The sequence below is a fragment of the Sus scrofa genome, chromosome 10 (genome assembly GCF_000003025.6).
Source record: "Sus scrofa isolate TJ Tabasco breed Duroc chromosome 10, Sscrofa11.1, whole genome shotgun sequence".
NCBI classification, from domain to species: Eukaryota; Metazoa; Chordata; class Mammalia; order Artiodactyla; family Suidae; genus Sus; species Sus scrofa.
The window spans coordinates 11,430,109-11,446,208 of record NC_010452.4 but is presented as its reverse complement, the minus strand read 5'-3'; the positions used below and the strand labels follow the sequence as shown (position 1 = coordinate 11,446,208).

General features: G+C 45.9%; 1 protein-coding gene across 3 annotated transcripts in view; it reads left to right on the top strand.

The window, feature by feature from the left end:
• The window catches only part of AIDA (axin interactor, dorsalization associated), a 36,092-nt gene extending 20,641 nt beyond the window's left edge, over nt 1-15,451 (top strand). For 2 of the 3 annotated variants that reach the window (XR_002336125.1, XM_003130513.6), the window contains exons 7-10: nt 8,427-8,549; nt 10,855-10,977; nt 13,408-13,525; nt 13,636-15,451. Coding sequence is in view for 2 of the 3 variants with exons in the window: in XM_003130513.6 (XP_003130561.3) it covers nt 8,427-8,549; nt 10,855-10,977; nt 13,408-13,525; nt 13,636-13,732 (461 nt within the window). In the remaining variant the exon portion in view is untranslated. The remainder of the gene's footprint in view (nt 1-8,426; nt 8,550-10,854; nt 10,978-13,407; nt 13,526-13,635) is intronic. The other variant, XM_013980033.1, reaches the window with a different exon arrangement.

Below are 16,100 nucleotides of genomic sequence, written 5' to 3'. Positions count from 1 at the left end.
TCAAGCGTCTGGAACTTCCTTTGGTCCGCGTTAGCGGGGAGTGAAAACCTCTCCCAGGGCTCATGCCCGTCTGAGGCAAGTGTCTGTGCCCGTGTTCCTGGCGGCGGCTGTTTTATAAGTATGGTCTCCAGGTATCCTGCTGTCCGTGTCAGGTCCCAAAGGCCACCCTCAGGCTTGGGGATTCACTCAAGGACTCAGCCTGTATCGTCCTCACAGCTGTGAGTTAGTCCAGGGGACGAGAGCAGGAACCAAATCCGCAAAGGGACCAGGCATGTGACAAAGTCGGGGAAACCGCGTGCAGCTTCCAGGAGCCCGCTCCCAGGGGCCTTAGCGTGGTGCTCGACTCCTCTAGCAACAGAGCGTAAGGGCACACGTGAAATGGCCCCTGGGGAAGCACGTAAGAGAGTCAGTGCCCAGAGCCGTCGCTCGGGGCTGATCAGGTAGGCACCCTCTGCCCAGACCCGCAGCAAGAAAGCAGATAATTGAGCTTATGTAAAGCGTGTTGTGGAGTTCCTGTCGTGGTGCAGTGGTTAACGAATCCAACTAGGAACCATGAGGTTGTGGGTTCGGATCCCTGGCCTTGCTCAGTGGGTTAAGGATCCGGCGTTGCCGTGAGCTGTGGTGTAGGTCGCAGACGCGGCGCAGATCCCGAGTTGCTTTGGCCTTGGTATAGGCCGGCGGCGACAGCTCCAATTAGACCCCTAGCCTGGGAACCTCCATGTGCCGCAGGAGCAGTCCTAGAAAGGGCAAAAAAAGTAAAAAACAAACAAAAAAAATGTGTTGTTTGCACAGACAGCTTAGGCACAGTGATGATTCTTATCAGGGATGGTGGGCACCGTCCCCAAATCCACATTTGCAGACACTAGTCGGGGCCAGCCTGTCATCGGGCTTTTCTCAGGCCTGCTACGTTAATAAGCCTTTCAGCACGCTACCCTGAGTGCTTCTGAAATTAGTCAAATTGTGGTCGTTAAACCTGGACCCAGGGAGGATGGATACCTGAGCACAGGCGCTTTTCTTCCCGTCTCGTTTTAGAAAAGTGACAACTGCATGGCAATGCTTCTTCCTTTTTTTTTTTTTTTTTTTTTTTTTTAAATGACCACATTGGCGTATGGAAGTTCCTGGGCTAGGAGTCTAATTGGAGCTGCAGTTGAGGCCTACACCACAGCTTGTGGCAATGCCAGATCCTTAACCACTGAGCAACGCCAGGGATTGAACCCGCATCCTCACGGAAACCGAATCTGGTTCTTAACCTGCTGCACCACGGCAGGAACTTCGGGAGGCTTTTCTGTGAAAACCTGGGCAGGCAGCTGGGTCTTGGTTACTCTCTTCTGTTCTTACACAGCACCTAGTTTTCATTTTTGATGAATGAGGTCACTTTGGGAAGTATACCAGTGTGCTGTGAGACTGTGGTACACTGTAGAATAGACCAGAGGAGTTCCCGTCGTGGCTCAGTGGTTAAGGAATCCAACTAGGAACCATGAGGTTGTGGGTTCAATCCCCGGCCTCGATCACTGGGTTAAGGATCCGGCCTTGCTGTGAGCTGTGGTGTAGGTTGCAGACGCAGCTTGGATCCCGTGTTGCTGTGGTTCTGGTGTAGGCTGGCAGCGACAGCTCTGATTAGACCCCTAGCCCGGGAACCTCCATATGCCGTGGGAAGCGGCCTTAGAAAAGGCAAAAAGACAAAAAAAAAAACCCAACCAAACAAACAAACAAACAAACAAATAGAATAGACTCCAGAAAGTACAGTTAAGTACAATTTATGTGTGTCATCCAGGTCACTCTTTTGGTAATATCTTGGAGTGATCTGGAACTGCAATAAAGTGAGTATTGCAAAAAATCAAGTCACAAGATTTTTTTGGCTTCCCAAGTGCATATAAATGTTATGTGTACACTATAATCTGTTAAGTGTGCAATTGCTTTGTGTCTTTTTTTTTTTTTTTTTTTTTTTTGTCTTTTGTCTTTTTTTGTTGTTGTTGTTGCTATTTCTTGGGCCGCTCCCGCGGCATATGGAGGTTCCCAGGCCAGGGGTTGAATCGGAGCTGTAGCCACCGGCCTACGCCAGAGCCACAGCAACGCGGGATCCGAGCCGCGTCTGCAACCTACACCACAGCTCATGGCAACGCCGGATCGTTAACCCACTGAGCAAGGGCAGGGACCGAACCCGCAACCTCATGGTTCCTAGTCGGATTCGTTAACCACTGCGCCACGACGGGAACTCCCTGCCTTGTGTCTTAAAGAAACAATGTACACACCTTAATTGAGACTTTATTGGAGTTCCCTTTGTGGCTCCATGAGGACACAGGTTTGATCCCTGGCCTCGCTCAGTGGGTTAAGGATCTGTCGTTGCTGTGAGCTGTGGTGTAGGCCGGCAGCTGTAGCTCCAATTTGACCCCTGGCCTGGGAACGTCCATATGCTGTGGGGGTGGCCCTAAAAACACACACAAAAAAATTATTGCTAAAAATCGCTATCATCTGAGCCTTCAGTGAGTTGTGACTTTTTTGCTGGTGGAAGGGCTTATCTTGATGCTGCTGACTGATCAGTGTGGTCATTGCTGAAGGTTGAAGTGGCTGTGGCAGCTTCTTAAGACAATGAAATTTGCTGCTTGGACTGACTCTTCCTTTCACAGTTTCTCTGTGGCACATAGTGCTGTTTGACAACATGTTACTCACAGGAGAACGTCTTTCAAAACTGGACTCCATTCTCTCAAACCATCACCTCAGTTTATGTACTATCCTACAGTTCCTGTTGTCACTCCAGCAGTCTTCATAGCATCTTCAGCAGGAGTAGATTCCGTTTTGAAAAACCATGTTCTTGGCTCATCTGTAAGCAGCAGCTCCTCATGTGTTAAAGTTCTCTCATGAAATTGCTAAGTTCAGTCATGGCACCAGGCTCCCCTTCTAATTCTAGTCCTCTTGCACATTCCACCGTATCGGCTGTTACAACAGGAACGTCAAAAGTCACGGGCCCCAGGTCACTGTAACAGATATAATAATGATGACAGAGTTTGAAATATTGTAGGAATTATCAAAATGTGACACAGAAACATGGAGTGACAAATGGCCCCGATAGACCTGACCAGGGGTTACCACAAACCTTCAGTTGGTACAAGTGCACTATCTGGGAAGTGCAGTGAAGTCACGTAGTGACGTCCAAGTGTTTATAACATCCCTTGGGAAGGAGGAGTTAAGGAGTAGGAGCAGGGTAGGCTTGAACTGACAGGAACTGGGCTTCAGTCTGCTCTCCAGCCAGTACTAGTTGTATCTATTCTTCGACCAGTCTGAACCTCAATTTCTTTATTTGTAAAATGGGATGATGAAACTAACACAACTTTCTGAGTCAACTATGCTCCAATAAAATTTATTTTTAATAATTTATGGAATGGAATATAAACAAATCAAATTTTTAAAAATGGGATAATAGTAGTGCCTGACCCATAAGGTTCCTGTGAAGATAACGCCAGGTCCTGCATAGAAAGCTCTCAGCACAGCGCCTGTCCCGTCCCGAATATTAGCAAGGTGGTTATTCTATAACCACCATCTCAGTGAAGACGGTAGTGCCTTCTCCTGGGAAAAGCACAGGAAGAATAGATGGTAGCTTCTCTTCCTAATAATGTTTCTTTGGTATAAGTGCATTCACTCTTACTTACCTTGCTCTCTGAAGAAAGAGGGGCTTTCTTCTTGCTTTTGACATATGAGTAGGGAATTTCAAAATTGCTGAGATGGTGAGGGAAATTATCCTGCTGTTTCACTGACCAAATAGTTGTTAGTCCCTTTTTACACCATGTGTTGTAATTGTTATAGCTTCCAGAAGTATATATTTCTATCTGACTTCGTTGTTAGCTCACTTCCTGTACAGATAGATCAAGAACCTTATGAGGTTCAGGTTACTGAGATGCAGAGAAACTTGTGGAGTTCCCTGGTGGCTCAGTGGGTTGAGGCTCTGGCGTTGTCACTGCTGTGGTATGGGTTTGATCCTTGGCCTGGGAACCTCCACATGCCGTGGATGTGACCAAAAAAATTAAAGAAAAAGAAAAAGAAAAAACTTCTTCTGCCATAAATTAAATCCATTTGCTATGTAAGATTAAGCCCAAACTGAATACAGTTTTGTATTCTGATAAGGCATTGCAATGTCTCGTCTCAGATACAGAAAGGTAGGTTGAACACGTCTCTTCTCCGAATTTCTTTTTTGAAAGAGTACATGTAAGGAGTTCCTTGGTGGCCTAGTGGTTAAGGATCTGCTGAGGCTCAGGTTCATTCCCTGCCCCAGGAATTTCCACAGGCAACAAGTACAGCCCCCCCCCCCCCAACAAAGTACATGTAGTTGAATTAGTTCTGGTTACTTTGGAACCATTATTGTCCAAAATGTCATTGAAAAATAACTTGTAAAATGATATTCCTTGAAATCACTGAAAGAGCAAGATGGCATTTAACTTTTCACTGTAAAGCAGGAAACTTTTACCCTCGTTACTCTGAGAGAATCCAGGATCTCGGGGATGCCTAGTCTGGGTCTGCATTTTGGTGGCAGTGGTTCTAGGAATCATTGTACCTTTTTCTTTTATTTATTATCTCTGATTTTATATAATCTATTGAGCCATAAGTTTGTTGTGACTCTTTTTAAGCCAGATTTACTGAGGTGCACTTACATGTATACACTTCGCTGTCTTCAGTGTGCAGGTTGATGAGTTCTGACACACACACAGAGGGGTAGCCCCCACCGTGGTGAAGCTGATGATGGATAAGGTGTGGTATGTTGATATCATGGGACCTGGAATCGTTTTGCCCATTTAAAACTGAAAGTGGTATTTTAGCCAACCTTTAATGGGAGAGGGGGATACTGGGAGGTAGATATCTTTTTTTGATATTACAAGTTTTTGTGAAATAATTGGGTTAAGCCAAAATAGGGTTGACTTTTTCTAAAGATAGGCTTGGTAGATTTCATTTGAATCAGGGGTATACATTTCTCTTTTTCTTTTTTTTTCTTTTTCTTTTTTTGGCCACCCTTGTAGTGTGTGGAAGTTCCCATGCCAGGGATTGAACCCATACTGCAATTGTGGCCTGCACCACCGCTATGGCAGCGGCAGATCCTTAACCCACCGTGCCACAGGGGGACTTCTGTAAATTAGGGGCATAAATTTTCAACCTGTTTCTCATGGCCTAAAAATGTATTGACTGTTGAATAAAAAGGTATTAAAATTATAAGCCCAAGAAATATGAATTAAAAATAGCCTAAGGTATAGTTTTCAAGATTTTGAAAAACATTTTCTTAATGAAATGATTAAACTTCAGAGGCTTAGCAGTTTAAACATTATACGAATGTGTTGATTTCTTGAACTTTTTTTTTTTTTTTCTTTTTAGGGCCACACCTGAGGCATATGGAGGTTCCTCGTCTAAGGGGTTGAATTGGAGCTGTGGCCGCAGGCCTACACCATAACCACAGCAACATCAGATCCAAGCCATATCTGTGACCTAGTGCTGTGCATACTAGTTGGGTTTGTTACTGCTGAGCATAAATGGGGTCTCCGGCCTGAGAACCTGCGATGCCGGGAGAAGAGTCTGCAGAGGGCCTCGGTCTAACTGTATACTCGACAGTCACCGCTCTGCCTTAGGCTGGCTCTGCATTTCCGTGAAAGAAGGCCCTGACACTCACAGTAAAGCAGCTGCGATTTTCAACTTCTTAAATATGTGAGCGAGAAAACCCCTCATTACAGCTGAAAATGAAATCCATGCCCACTCATTTCTTAGGCTGAACTCAGAATTAAGTATTTGTGTAGCAAAAACCAGGCATAGGTTTCACCCTGAAGTGGTTTCATTCTTTATTATAGTTGCAAAAATAAACAAGTTTTAAACACATTTAAGAGTTCAAAGGGAGTTCCCTCATCAGAGTTAACCTGATTAGGAACCAAGAGGGCATGGGTTCAATCCCTGGCCTTGTACAGTGGGTTAAGGATCCGGTGTTGCCGTGAGCTGTGGTGTAGGTCGTAGATGTGGCTCGGATCCCACATTGCTGTGGCTGTGGTGTAGGCCGGCAGCTGCAGCCCCTATTTGTCCCAAGACTGGGAACTTCCATATGCCGCAGGTGTGGCCCTAAAAAAGAAAAAGACAAAAAAGTTGGAGTTCCCGTCATGGCGCAGTGGTTAACGAATCCGACTAGGAACCATGAGGTTGCGGGTTCGGTCCCTGCCCTTGCTCAGTGGGTTAACGATCCGGCGTTGCCATGAGCTGTGGTGTAGGTTGCAGACGCGGCTCGGATCCCGCGTTGCTGTGGCTCTGGCGTAGGCCGGTGGCTACAGCTCCGATTCAACCCCTGGCCTGGGAACCTCCATATGCCGCGGGAGCGGCCCAAGAAATAGCAACAACAACAGCAAAAGACAAAAAGACAAAAAAAAAAAAAAAGACAGAAAAGTAATTTTATCATGTTACTCTTTTTTTTTTTTTTTTTTTTTGCCATTTCTTGGGCTGCTCCCATGGCATATGGAGGTTCCCAGGCTAGGGGTCGAATCAGAGCTGTAGTGGCCGGCCTTCGCCAGAGCCACAGCAACATGGGGTCCAAGCCGCATCTGTAACCTACATCACAGCTCACAGCAAGGCCTGATCCTTAACCCCCTGAGCAAGGCCAGGGATCGAACCCACATCCTCATGGTTCCTAGTCAGATTTGTTAACCACTGAGCCACAATGGGAACTCCCTGTCATGTTACTTTTGAAATGGTATTGATACTGCTTGGAGTTTTGGGTTTGCTTTGACCTTTCATCACCCAGCAGTTTTCTTTAACAAGTATCAGCCTTGTATTGCTTGCTTTCCTTCTTTTTTCTTTTTTTTGGTGGGGGGGCCACAGCTGCGGCAGATGAATCAGAGCCGCACCTGCCAGCCTGCCCCACAGCCTCAGCAATGCAATGCAACAGGGGATCCAAGCCACATCTGTGACCTACACCACAGCTCACAGCAATGCCTGGATCCTTAACTCACTGAGCCAGGCCAGGGATCGAACCCGCATCCTCACGGATACTAGTCAGGTTCGTAACCCACCGAGCCGCAAAAGGAACTCCAAGACTCTTGAATTTCTATAGGAATTTCCTATAGGAATTTTTTGTCATGAAATGCACTCTTTGTAAGTATACAAGTCTGTGACTTTTAGTCAGTCTAGAGTGTTGTGCATCTGTCAGGTCGAGAACATTTTCTTCACCTCCAAAATTCCATCAGGCATGTTTGCAGTCACTTAAATGTAAAATATTTTGAATGTGGTAAGTTGATTGATTCACACACTTCAAATACTTCATCTTTAAAAGCGGGATAACACGTTGGAAGAAACTTGAAGAATGCCAACCAAAATTCTTTATAAACGTTAGGTTTTATAGTTTGGGGTACGATATACATATTCAATTAAAATCAACTTTTCTTAGCATCTGTTTTCCATCAATTATTTGAAATAAATGAACAAACTGTACAGTTGATTCCTTTTTTCTTTTTTTTTTTTTTGGTCTTTTGTCTTTTAGGGCTGTACCTGAGGCACATGGAGGTTCCCAGGCTAGGGGTCCAGTCAGAGCTGTAGCCGCCAGCCTACACCACAGCCACAGCAATGTGGGATTCGAGCCTCGCCTGTGACCGACGCCACAGCTCATGGCAACGCCGGATCCTTAACCCACTGAGCGAGGCCAGGGATCGAACCCGCGTTCTCATGGCTCCTAGTCGGGTTTGTTTCCGATGAGCCACGATGGGAATGCCAGTTGATTCCTTTCTTCATGTCATTTTCTCAGTAGGGAATGCTTTTGTGTGGTTCTGGGTAGTTTTTCAGTTTTTAAAAATTTAATTGATGTATGGAAGAGAGTTCAAACATACAATTTCTCTTGTAGTTTATGTGGCATTCCCAGTAGGACTAATTTCTGAGAGACTAGATCATCTAGAAGAGGATAAGGAAAGGAGTGGGAAATTAGACTCTAAAATTACTCAATTATGTATATGAATATTAAGTTATAAGTCATTTCTTCCATTAATGGTAACTGAAAATCTGGTATGAAATTTTTCAGACTTTAGATGAATGTAACATGTTTAAAAGCTTTTTGTGTCTTAGTTCTATCACTTTATGTTGTGATTTGGAGTAAATTTTCTAGATTATTTATATATATATGTGAAGTATATATATTGTAAACGTTATTGATTAGTAATTGGACCTCCTGGCGTGGAAGTTTTAAATTTGAGTTGGTAATTTGCGCTTTGGCATTGAATATAAAGTATGGAAGCGTAGATATATCTTGTGTCTAAGAATTTGAAAAGAATAATATCAAGTGTCTTGGAATTTGGGGAACCAAAGTAATGCATGGCTCATTACTAAGCCAGTTAGAGCCAAACAGTATCTCCCCCATGTGGTTAAAGGATTTACTCTGGAAACACGGGTGGAGCTCATTCCTGATGCTGTTTCTCTGTCACCAGGTACCTTATTACCAAGGTTGCCGTCTGAACCAGGAATGACCTTACTCACTATCAGAATTGAGAAAATTGGCCTGAAAGATGCCGGGCAGTGCATTGATCCCTATATCACAGTTAGTGTGAAAGGTAAATAACTTTGTGTCTTGTGTAACTCTTTTCCTTCTGGCAAGTTTTACAGCGCTGCTTCTCATTTGGGACTTGTGGGGGCTTGGGGGGTGGGTTGTATCTGTGACAATTCATTTTAGTTCATTTTCCAGGGAGACAAAATCACTAACAAGAGGTGGTTGTCTCTCCTTCACCAGACACTTGAGAGACCCACTAAATAAATATTTTCCTCTCCATGGCTTACACTCACATTCGCCTTTGGTTTTTTTCTTTGCGTGTGTCTTTTGATTCTTTGATTCCATCAGCAGGTGCTGACTAGACAGACATACCGTCTTTCACAGCAGATAGATCCTTCAGGAAACAGGTTGAAACAATGTCGCCCACCTCCCAGGGGTGTGTGATTTTCTTTGCCAAGCCCAGGGTTCTGTTTCCTACGCCTCGGCCTTAGGCCCTTGCTCCTGTCCAGGAGAGGCCTCTGAGGAGAGCCCTGCACAAGTAGAGGAGAAGGGGGCCTTCGAGGAGTCATGATTGGGGACGGGGCACAGTCATATCCACAAACATCCACACCCCCAGCATGGCCCCTGCGACTTCGACAAGTGATGTCTTTCTTATCCTTTTTTTTTTTTTTTTTTTTGTCTTTTTGCCATTTCTTGGACCGCTCCCTCGGCATATGGAGGTTCCCAGACTAGAGGTCTCATCGGAGCTGTAGCCACCGGCCTACGCCAGAGCCACAGCAACGCGGGATCCAAGCCAAGTCTGCAACCTACACCACAGCTCACGGCAACGCCGGATCCTTAACCTACCTCATGGTTCCTAGTCAGATTCGTTAACCACTGAGCCACGACGGGAACTCCTGTCTCTCTCATCCTTACCATCGTTACTAAGCATGATTATGCTTAGGCTTTTTTTTTTTTTTTCCCTAGCATCCAAGGTGGCAAACCATTTATTCCTTAAGAGCAAATTTTTTGGTCATTGGTTTGAGGGAAACTGCAGTGGTTGAATTTTTTGGTTGTTGCCAAGCATTTTATATAAAGCAGTTTATTTGTAAAGCACTGGACCGTCTTTTAAAAATAATTATTGGGTGATTGAGGATGAAGTTATACTGTTATTCAGAAATTACTACACAGTTAATCCAATCTACAGTTAATCAGCTTGCAGTTTGAGACAAAGAAACAGATTGGACTGAAATTAAATGGAGGGAACTTTTACCAACTCATAGAAATAGTCCAACCCATGGGTTTCATTAGTGCCAAATCAAAGGAGGAGGTTTGCAGCCACAGAGATTTTGAACATGGAGGCACCCGTGACCCCCAGCACTAATGCTACGATGCTTTAACTTCTGATGTTACTCGTTCTCAACTCTGTGGTCTGTTGGAAAATACTTATACCTTACATTGTCTGATAGGCCATTCACAAAACTGCATCTGGCATTCAAGAGTGAACACTAAAATATTAAATGTAATGTAGATATGATGTAACATTTGCGTACTTACTAAACTGAAACATGTTTTATGTAAGTTTCTTCAGGACCTGAAATAACCAAATGTACTATCTTGTTTTAAGTCCCTTAAATGGGTCTCTTGAGTAATTCTTAAGACTGAGGAGTGGAGTCTTAGGTGGCTCAGGGGCTTATGTAGCCAGCATGGTTACTGCTATGGTGTGGGTTTGATCCCTGGCCTGGGAACTTCTACGTGCAATAGATACGGCCACAAAAAAAGACTGAGTCGTCATTAAATGAAGCTGTGTTGATTTTGACTCAGTTGGATGATTGCTGGCTCCAGAAGTTACAGCCGGGTACCATACATGGTGTGCCAGCTGGTTATTGTAAACCAGCTGACGCCATAGCACACAGAATGAGGGTTTAGATAATGTATATAAAAATTGTCCAGTCATGGACAGGTTTCCCTCGCAGCTGTCGTGTCCCCTTTTTGGCCTCTGACTTGCACACCGCCGAGGCGTCCTGGCAATGTTGGGATTCCACATCGTGCACCCGATCAAGGCTGGGAAAGAGGGGTAGGGACCCCACTGCGGAGTATTGCTCACGTCCCCAAGTATGATTCCCAGGGATACCCTGGCCTGTTCCCCACTCGAGGGATCCATGTTTGTTGGGTGTAAGAGGCTTCCCCCCGCCCCCAGGGCTCCTACCCTCTCTGCTCAGTGCCCCCTCCAGGTGCAAACCCGCCTCCTTGAGGTACCTGCCACACCAGGGGGAGTTCTGTCCACCTAAGACTCTGCCCTGAGCTGCTGCCTCTTTAGGAAGCACAGCCCGTTGTGGTTGCTTCGCAGTGTGTGTGTCTGTGTATTTGAACATTTCTTTCCTCCCTAGATCTGAATGGCATAGATTTAACTCCTGTGCAGGACACTCCTGTGGCTTCGAGAAAAGAAGATACATACGTTCATTTCAATGTGGACATTGAGCTCCAGAAGCATGTTGAAAAATTAACCAAAGGTTTGTGGTGCTAAAAGTGGACCCAGATTCCGAATCTGACTCTTCGTTTTCTCCAGCTTTGACTCTGTCGTGTACCGTGACGGTCGTTTTAACTGCGACTGATGCTGTCGATGAGCCTTTTTGTTTACAGGCAGTTCAGGGACTGTCCCTGCTGTTCTCACTTGGCATTTTGTTCTCATAAATGTCCTTGAAGTACAGAGCTATGCCCCCCGGGAATGCAGGAAATAGATTATCTACAGATGATGCAGATGGATAATAAAAAAAAATTTAACTTCTTTAAAATGATGGTATCATATTTGGACTTTAATGTTTATCTTTTAATTTTTTATTTAGTTTCGTTTTTTGCTTTTTAGGGCCTCACTTGTGGCACATGGAGGTTCCCAAGCTAGGGGTCAAATCAGAGCTACAGCTGCCAGCCTACCCCACAGCCACAGCAATGCGGGATCCAAGCTGCATCTGCGACCTACACCACAGCTCAGGGCAACGCCAGATCCTTAACTTGATGATTGAGGCCAGGAATCAAACCCACATCCTTATGGTTCCTAGTTGGATTCGTTTCTGCTGCGCCACAACAGGAACTCCCTAATGTTGTTTTCAAATTGATTTTATTTTCACATTTATTCAGACCTCAGACATAGTCATGATGACAAGAATCCTGTAGCTGAAGAGACTAAGAAATGTGATCTGCTATCCTTTGGTTCCTTTTTTTAAAAATTATTTATTTATTTTTGTCTTTTTAGGGCCTCACCTGTAGCATATGGAGGTTCCCAGGCTAGGGGTCTCATCGGAGCTGTAGCTGCCAACCTACACCACAGTCACAGCAATGCCAGATCCTCAAACCACCTGAGTGAGGCCAGGGATCGAACCCACCACCTCATGGTTCCTAGTGGATTCGTTAACCACTGAGCCACGACGGGAACTCTGTGATCTGCTGTCTTAAAAATCCGTGAGGTTTTTTAAAAAATAAAATGCCTCCCTTATTGTCACAAAAGGGAGAAGAGACGTTCCTCCCTTGTGGACATGGCAGGGTCATACACCTGGGGACAGAGGGCACCAGTAAGCCGGCCGTCGTGCTCCTTTGGTGCCTGTGAGCAGCAGAGCCAACACGCCCGTCTCTCCCCTGCCCGCATCCTCTGTCTCCTGGGCCGGTGGTTTTTCTCTCCTCCCCTGATTGGAGAAGCGCTGGCTCCATTTGGCCCCAGGCGCCAGGGCTGCGCACCCTGACGAGCACTGTTGAACGTCTGGTCACTCTGAGTGTGATCCGCAGGGAAAGTACTGATGTGTGCTGACCGTCTGGAGGGCAGAGCCGGATCCAGCACTGCTCCGGCGAAGGCCGTGTCACTAAGTCGCCAGTCCAGAGCGAGCCCCTGGCTTCCTTGCGTCCCCCCGTGTCCCTCTAGAGATGAGTTGCCTTGGCTGCGTGGATGAGGCAATTTCTTCTTCCCGTTTTGGCTTTTTCTTTGGGGAGGTGGAGCGCGCTCATCTGCTGTGCTTTGGGGGAAAGAAAACTGAATTTTTCGTCACCATTTGCTCACTGGGGAGGGTGCAGGACACCCCTGCTCCTGAAACCCTCGTCCTCCATCGCCCCGTCTTTACGCCAGCGCGCCTCATTCCAGGCAACAGCGGGACTTGGACGCTGGAAAAGCTATCAGGAAATAGGTAACATTTGAAAGCTGAGCCAGTGCATGATTTATGTAGTTTGAACTCAAAACACCGCCAAAATTGAACTTTTGAGTTTTTATTTCAAACGGAAGAGAAACCATTTAAGCTTGGATTTTTTTCTGATTTTTTTTTTTTTTCTCTTTTTTTTAGGGCTGCACCTGAGCACTTGGAGGTTTCCAGGCTAAGGGTCAAATCGGCCTACACCACAGCCACAGCAACGCCAGATCCGAGCCGTGTCTGCGGCCTACACCACAGCTCACGGCAATCCCACATCCTTAACCCACTGATCGAGACCAGGGATCGAACCCGCAACCTCACGGTTGCTAGTTGGATTTGTTTCTGCTGAGCCACGACAGGAACTCCTAAGCTTGGATTTTCTGAAGAACTCTTTTGTGTGCCTTTTCTACTTAGAGTGTCTGCGAGTAATGTTCATACTTAGGCATCGTCCGTGTTCTTTTTGGAATGGTTAGTTACTCTCTGCTCCTGATGGTTCATAACTACACCTCATCCACATCCTGGAGTTTGCCGGCTCAAGACGTTTTGCTCTACTTTGTAGACCTGGGTCTGGGGACATGTCCCTCGGTTCAGAAACAGAAGTTTGGGGTGACAGCCACAGTCATGTCAGCAGTGAGCTTGTTTGGCAAAGGTTTACTTTGTAAAATTATGCCAGCTGTCCCTTTTTCATAGGCTTCTCGTGATGGAAGGGCATTCATGGACCCACTAGAAGTGCGCCGGCTCTGGCTAATGCGCTTTGTTTTAATTCCTTAGGTGCAGCTATTTTCTTTGAATTCAAACACTACAAGCCTAAAAAAAGGTTTACCAGCACCAAGTGTTTTGCTTTTATGGAGATGGATGAAATCAGACCTGGGCCCATCGTCATAGAACTGTAAGTGATGCCGGTGCAGAATTGCTGCTCATTTAACGGTGACTAGAACCCCTCTTGGTACCTGACTTTGGACTAGATCAGTGACCAGTGGTTTTCTGCTGTGGTTACAGATACAAGAAACCCACTGACTTTAAAAGAAAGAAACTGCAGTTATTGACCAAGAAACCACTTTATCTTCATCTACATCAGACTTTGCACAAGGAATGATCCTGACATGAGTGACCTGGACGTCTGTGAATCTCCCCCTCAGTTGAGACTGTCACAGCTCTGTGTAGCATAGTCACCCTTCAGCAGGCAGGACGCAGGCCGCACCCGGCAGCGAACGCACGCCGGCGGTCCGTCACTCGGCTGCACCTCGGACCTCCAGCCCGGCCCTTCACTGACCTGGAAGACTCCCTTGGACACAGGCTTAGCGTAGATCTCGAAATGTTTTCCCTTTTCTATTATTGTGCAATTAACAGTCTCCTTTCTCATTTACCACTCCTCCTGCCCTGCTTCCTGGAACACTGTTGCGGGTGGGATGTGCTCACCTTCAGACTTAATACAGCAATAAGAATGTGCTAGAGTTTACACACCTGTTCACTTCTGCTCTGATATGCTCTTTGGTTTTTCAAGTTAATGTCACACTCTGGGTAGACGTGGGTAGCACAGTATGAAACTGCTTGAACTGGACCTCTTCATGCTGCCCCAGGCTGCTCCTCACAGACGCCTGGGTTCACCGGATCTCGTGTGTTCCTGCCTAGAAACAGCGTGCCTTGGCCAAGTCAGTGTCCCAGGTGGGAGTGTTCCCAGGTTGTAGCTGTGATTTTTCCAGACCCGATCGTTTTTCTGGAAGTGAGCATATTTTTAGTCTTGTTGATTAGTTTTCTCCTACACCATCTGGTTCCTCTTCCTGAGAGTCATTCTAGGGTTAATGATGGTGGAACCATCTCAGAATCATTACAGACTTTGGATGGGTTTATAATGTCTTCTAAATTACATAATCTAAAAATAATCTGAGTCAGACGCTAACAAGTTACTGCAGGAATCACTGCTGTTTTTCTGACAACTGATTGTGAAACTGTAAAACCTGCATCCTCTTCTTGTAGTGATGAGGATGCAGGTCTGGAGATACGCTATTTTTTTTTATATAGGTAGATAGGATTGCCATTTATTTCCTATTTAGATATATTGACATTCATCCATATGGAAATATGCAGGTCATTAGCTTATTGTAATTTGACTATTTACGTTCTTTTGCCTTCAAAATGGGGCGTGAGTAAAACTTGGGTAGTACACACAGGTGGCTGTTTGATACATGGGGCATTAAGAGTTGGGGTGGGCTCTCTTGCTTCTTGTGGGTCAGGTGGGGAGCCCACGCCTTTCACGTCACCATTTACGTGACCAAGGCCGACACAAGGAGGGCACAGGGCCAGTGCTTGGCCCATTTTTAAGCCAGTGTAACAAGCCTCACCGTGCCGTTCCGTCTGTTTGCTTTTTAAAATAAGTCACCACAGTTAGATTCCAGCCCTTGCACTTCGAGAGATCTAGTCTCCACTTTCAGTTGTCTGTTAGGTCAATTCTGTTTACTACGATGGACGTTGAAAACCATTTGAGCCTGAAGAATTCTCGGCCAAAATCAGTCTTGCCTCTCATCTTGATTAGATTAGTTCCCAGATGATTCCGCCCACAGTAGCTTGAGGGGATGAAGCATTTGCCTTAATGATGACTTTGTGGTTCACTCAGCTCTGAGACTGTGAGTCGTCAGCCCCCTTCCCCCCAGACTGTAAGCTCCTCAAGGGCAAGAAGCACATTTTCTCCGTGTGTCGAGGGGCCTGCCAGCACTCTGTACCCTGTGCAGTACTCGCTACCTTTGGTCTGATGTTGCTGACGAGACCTAAAAAATAATCCCTTAAAAATCCTACCATTAAAATGTAGCAAAACTGATACGCTGTTCTTTCTGTTTTCTCATAGACCAAAGCGGTAACTGAGGAAGTTCCAGGTTAAGGATCTGGCGTTGCCACCGCTCTGGCACAGGTTCGATCCCTGGCCTGGGAACTTCCACATGCCTTACACATGGCCAGAAAAAAAAGGGGGGGATAATTTATATGAAGCTATCATTTACAAAAGTTTGGTTGCGATGAACTACAGATGCCTTTCATCAGTATTAAGTTAAAATTGAACACTGTGTGACTAGCTTAGCTTTAATTTGGACCTGAATGAAATAGCAAAATGAGCGACTGCCTTGATGCAGTAAACACAGAAGGCTCCACGTCCCACAAAGTATTTGAATGTCCTTTCCAATGAAAAACATCAGCCATTGAACAATAATAACCTCAACCGTTGTAGAAGCAGAAACAGTGCTGCTCTGTAAATGAGATGATTTTAGCACCAAAGCCCGGAAGCTGGAGGTGACCTCTGATCTAGGTGTGACGTTGGGGATGGCAGGGGGTGGCAGGGTCTGACGGAACTGAGGGTGACAGCCCCCAGCCCCAGCCCCTTCCAGATGGGCAGCCGGTTGGGCTCTGCACAGTGGGAAGAGGGTCCTGGGAGGCAGTGGTGACCACAAGGGCATCAGGAGTGTGCAGGTCAGCCA